The 5,850-nt window shown below is 40.5% G+C and overlaps 1 protein-coding gene across 1 annotated transcript; it reads left to right on the forward strand.

Annotated features, from left to right (window-relative positions):
• Positions 1–314: 314 nt before the first annotated feature.
• Positions 315–5,629, forward strand: LOC125720230 (interferon regulatory factor 1-like). The gene is made up of 10 exons (XM_048995454.1): positions 315–466; positions 1,410–1,501; positions 1,619–1,718; positions 2,185–2,355; positions 2,544–2,584; positions 2,770–2,884; positions 3,104–3,232; positions 3,486–3,517; positions 4,191–4,302; positions 4,988–5,629. The coding sequence occupies exons 2-10, from the start codon at positions 1,415–1,417 to the stop codon at positions 5,116–5,118; spliced, it is 918 nt and encodes a 305-aa protein (XP_048851411.1). The 5' UTR covers positions 315–466; positions 1,410–1,414; the 3' UTR covers positions 5,119–5,629.
• Positions 5,630–5,850: the final 221 nt, after the last annotated feature.

Consider the following 5,850-nt stretch of genomic DNA (forward strand, 5'->3'; position numbering starts at 1 on the left):
GAGACTTATTCATAAATCATATTGCATGAATCGCAAATTTAGAAAAATATTTGCATAATCGATATTACAGGGGTATGAAATATTGTTGACTGGCTAGTTTCACAAGCACGCAGAAATATGCGGTATTTTCGCTCGTCTGCGTGCACAGGATTTGGCTTGTTGTTTTTTGTGTATGACTTCCTCCTCTGTAGCGCATAGCTAACAAAGACATGATTTCTCGGAAATCAGGCGTAGACTGCTGCCGTACAGTAGCGCGGCAGGACAGCGCGCAAGCGCGAGCGCCTGGCTGCTTTTTAGTCACTACCGGGGAATACCAGCGCTATTTAACGCGCCGCGCGGGTCGCACGGGGTGGAGTATCGCTGATTGTTGTTGGTCACTGTATCGTACTTCTGAAGAAATCTGGAATAACTTCAACCAACCTCCTTACTAATAACGGCATAGGAAACGTTTTAAAAGTTACACAACGTGAGTATTTTATTATCATTTTCATCACGGGGAGTAAGTTCCACAATTCTTTTTAGTAGCCTATATTTAGAGGTGTATATTTGGTATATTTTAGAATGTCTATATAGATGCACATAGATTAATGATTAATTCAACTATCTTGACTGAAGTGTTACTCTGTTTATACACACACCGCAATGTATGCGGCTTTTGTTAGTTATATTTATCATAACGCTTAACTGCACAGTTTCGCTGCATGCGTTTTTTTAACATCTTATTAGTTTCATTAAATGAAGCAATGCGAATGTTGTTCCCTGCTTTTTACAAATCACGTGAATATAGGCATATATAAGTAAAATCTGTAAAATTGACAATAAGTAATTTCTATATATTTCTGCTCATTTATAAAAGCGCATACTGTGTTTCTACACATTACAAAATGAAAATAGGCTACGTAACAGCAATACTAATCGCAAACACGGCGCATCGAATGTTATTGTCACTTCATAATAAACTGAATGCAGGTATGCTGATCTTTTCAGTGTTCCATAGTACGGCTGTAATTTAATATATATAGCATCACTCGACAATGAACTTTTAAACTTTCATAAATTAACGTGCTTTGAATAAAAGAGCACGTAGCTGCATCTATTTGGTTATTAGGTTTGAGAAACAAACAAAAGAGAAGATTCGAATACGAGTTTTATGCGTAAAATTACATTACTGGCAGCCTGTGCGCGAGAACAGAACCGCTGTATTTTGGATTTTTGGAAAACTGTGTTTAGTGTTATATAATCAGCGCGGTCTTGCTCCGCTTTGTTGGTAATACGACACCGGTAGGTTCATTATAATTTCCGCTAACGGCGTGGCTATAAAACTGCTTCGCGTTGGTGCTTTGCGTTACTTTTATTGTGAAAGAAACGAAGAAACGAGTAAACATCATAGATTGCCCTTGTTCTTGCAGCAATCATGCCTGTGCAACGCATGAGAATGAGACCTTGGTTGGAGAAGAAAATTGAACTCCAGGAAATTGACGGGCTGAGATGGGTCGACAAGGTACGAGAGCGACGGCAGGATAGGCTCTCTCTGCGCATGCACGGCTAAGTTTACAAAACATTTAAGCATACCAGGGGGGCAGCACATGTATCATGCTCATTTGCTTCTTGTTTTAAGGAGAAGAAAATATTCTGCATTCCATGGAAGCACGCAGCTCGTCATGGCTGGGAAATGGATAAAGATGCCTCGCTCTTTATGCAGTGGGCCATTCATACAGGTGAGCAAGACACCTGCAATATAATATATCCTACAGATGGTCCGTGATTACGATATTTCGGACTTTACGATGAGTAAATGTTTTTCACTTTCAGCACATTATGCAATAAATTACATTCAATAATTCAGCAGTTGATCATAAATAATCTTTGTGTTAATAATTTTGCCCAACTGCAGGCTAATGTAAGTGTTTTAAGCATGTTTAAGCTAGGCTAGGCTAGGCTAAGATTAAAATGCGTTTTCGCCTTACGATACGTTCGCTTTATTATAGGTTTGTCAGAACATAATCCCATCATAACCTGGGGAGACACTGTACTTAAACGTCTTGCATCATTTGTACTGCCCACATATGCTAAATTCAAGTTCGTCATCTGTCTAATAAATTCTGGGGATTCCTCTGCCCCCGATATTACCCTTTGATCCTGACAAGCTTGACAGGTGTGCTGAAGTCAGTGCTATTTTCCCAGGGAAATACAAGCCCGGTGTCACCCAACCCGACCCAAAAACGTGGAAGGCCAATTTCCGCTGTGCCATGAACTCCCTCCCGGACATTGAAGAAGTCAAAGCAAAAAGCATTCACAAGGGCTCAGAGGCCGTCAGAGTCTACAAAATGCTGCAATCTGTCAGCAAGAAAAAAGGTATGCGACTATACATACCTGAATAGACACTGCAGAAACATTCAAACAGACTGTACAGTGTTTAATAGAACTCTTTCAAAGTCACCTTTGGGCACGGAGCCATTGTTAGTAACCATTAGTCGACAATTAAGCTATCACCTCAGCTGGATAATTTGTTGCTGTTAAAGGCATTTCTTGTCTTTCGACAGAGAAGAAATCAAGGACGAAAGATAACAGAAGAAAGATGAAGGCAAGTTCTCCTTAAAATAATAACTTTTTCAGTTACCAGCGATCCTTGAGGTGTCCTCCATCCATACCTACTACGTTGTCCATTTGCAGGACGGGGAGGACTGTACCGTTATGGACTGTTCGAGATGTGACAAAAAAATCCTTCTGTTTTACACATGGACTACAAACCTCTCGCTTGTTCTTTAGGTCGCCGAGTCACACATCAAGATGGATGATGTGGACCACAAACAGCCAGAAACAGAGACGACTGTTCAGGAGGAACCCATGCAAGAGACAACAGTGGACAGTTCAGAGAATCAAGGTAGGCCATTTGCTGACTGGGTTTCTCAGAACTTCAGTTTCGGGTTTTTCAGAACCACATGCGCCTTGGTAATGGCGGAACTGCCAGAAAACTACAAAAACCAAACTGTAGACTCTTTAGGTCAATATGAACAGCATCAATGTAGACCTCGGTACAAGAAGTCAATAATGGTGCATTGATGTTACATTGCAAGACGACCTTTATCTGTTTCACTTGTAGTGAGTTCATCTCATCATTATGGCAACGAGGATAATTTCTCCAACTGGCCTCCCACGGTGACGACAACCGTATCAGAAGTTGACAGCACCAATGTGTTCCATTTCCAGGTGTCCCCTTTACCGTCCTCAGGTAGCGTACCCATGGGGCCGGTGACGATCATTAAATTACGGGTAACTTCTTAATTAATGTGGATGGTAATTTTTGGGATTACCTATATCAGTTGAAGGTGTCCTCCGAGTGAATATCACCTGTATTGTCTTTGACGTACTTTAACTGGCCTGTCTCATCTGCATAGCTGTAAGGAATCTGGCGTTATATACAGAATAAATGTCATAATTGTTAAATATTATTTTGATTTTTTACCGGATCATTCCCGTTTCAGGCTTCGATGATGACGAGGCAGTTCTCATTGATGTAAGTTTGGCTTCGGTACATCCTATCATGTCCATGCACTGATTATACCCTCCGAGCATTACAGACGCTCCTCTACTTACGAACTTTCAACTTACGAACTTTTAGACACACGAACGAAGAGGACTGTAAGTCTGAATTGTGTTCGTTGGGCTCCCGTTTCCTGTCCGCAACATGAATTTTTTTTTCCTGCTCGCCAGTTCCGCCCAGTATGACTTCTGGCGGCCGTAGCGTGCGCACTCCCAGCATCCTAGCTCTTTGTACTTGCGTATGCCCTTAAAATGATGTTGAATGACCACTTACGAACATTTCAAGTTACGAACTTTTAGACACACGAACGAAGAGGACTGTATGTCCAAATTGTGTTCGTTGGGCTCCCGTTTCCTGTCCGCAACATCAATTCTTTTTTTCTGCGCGCCAATTCCCCCTAGTACAACTTCTGACCGCTACTCCCGCCGCGCAGCAGCGTAGCGTGCGAACACCCAGCATCCTAGCTCTTTGTACTTGCGTATGCCCTTAAAATGATGTTGAATGACGACTTACGAACATTTCAAGTTACGAACGGCTGTCCGGAACGTGCCTCAGTCGTAAGCAGAGGAGCGTCTGTATATGCAGAAGTGTAAAGATTCTATGAACTATACATCGGAATCGACGAACTCTTGTCACTTCTTCGCAGCTGGCTTATGAGCAGGAACAGTGGCAGCAAAGCAGCATAGATGGCAAAGGATTCTTGAGCAATGAGATGGGGGCAGCAGATTCCAGTCACAGTCAGGACAGCTTGTATTCTGGTAAGTACAACCTCACCCAATGGGGCAACAGTGTTGTGGATGCCTTCAGCCAATCAGGTGCAGCTATAGGGGAGCTAGCAGCTCTCATCTGATTGGCTAAAGAATTAGATTCCCTCCACTCACACAGGGAAATAGAAGCCTATTGATGGAAACAGTTTCTCTGAAGATTTTATTTTATATCGCTAAAGGTAGTTGCCTATTTATGACAAACAAGTTACTGTAATAGTTACAAAATCAACAAAACATACCAAGGGACCGTAAAGGATAAATCAAGTCAGTTATAACTGATATTAATCCAACGGCAGGCACATGGAAACCTCTCAATAGATCTATAATAAAACTGTAATATAACTATTACCCATTGATACCAATGTTGTTAGCAATGATTCGTATGGTTTTTTTTCGATTTGCTGAATAAGCTAGAGACAATAACATTTTAGAGTAAACAAGAATGATACAATGTATCTGTCATTGTTATAGCCGTTTGCTAGTGATCTTCGGAAATCTCAGACTAGGGTTCATGTTTGGTTGCTTTGTCATCCTTTCTCCTGTGTCGCTCATTCACCATGACATCCATTGTTCGTTCAATCGACGTTTCTTCTATCAATTGACCATAATATCTTCTCTGTAAATCAAACAAGTAATTTATGTGTGTTTTTATATTGTCGCTTTGTTTCCTTTGCAGGGGCAGAAAACGAGCTGTATTACCCTGAACTGCATTCCGAAAATTCTGGTGCTATCAGCGCTATTAGCGACTACGAGACCCCCAGCGCCATGAATTTTTACCCAAGTCAGCCAATTTGCTGCCCTCATTGAATGCCATGGGATTGTGATTCATCAGCTATGAAGAGATTTATATACTGAGACATTTTACCTGTAAGGTAACAGGCATATGCAAAGGATAATTTGAACTATTTTCAAGGATATCATTTTTTTTTTTTTTTTTTTTTTTTTTTTTTTTTTACGAAGAGTGCTGATATTATTTTTAAACTGTGCTATTTCTTGTATGTGGAAGACTATTGCACTTTATATATAAAACAATTAAACTACCACTCAACTAAACGCATAATAAATGTGCTAATTAGGCCCAAATGTGTAGGGAAAAAAAAAAACATAATTAAATAAGACGTTTCATATTGCTACTACTGTAACCGCTATGGCTGTATCAATCATGTGTTTAGTTGCTGTTTAGCACCTTCTCCTGCAAGGTCTCTGTGATTTTTATGGACAATCGGAAAAAGAAGGAAAAGCAAAAACGAAAAAGAAAAAAAAATGACGATGAGGCAAAAAAAACAATTATTATTATTATTTTTATGTGGACAGATATGCACATATGTTTTTGTAAATGTTCTTCAGGAAAGGGCAGGAATGGCCGTGTTGCTGTTCAGAGAAAACAGAGATTGTCTTCTTTAAAGGAAATTAAGAATATTCCGTTTGGAATATATGCGGCATTTACAAGACGGGGGGGGGGGGGGGGGGGTGGTGGTGGTGGTTGATTCTCTTACGTCTTTATCTAGTTTTGGTGTTTTGGTCATGTATATAATTGTA

The sequence above is a fragment of the Brienomyrus brachyistius genome, chromosome 24 (genome assembly GCF_023856365.1).
Source record: "Brienomyrus brachyistius isolate T26 chromosome 24, BBRACH_0.4, whole genome shotgun sequence".
NCBI lineage: Eukaryota > Metazoa > Chordata > Actinopteri > Osteoglossiformes > Mormyridae > Brienomyrus > Brienomyrus brachyistius.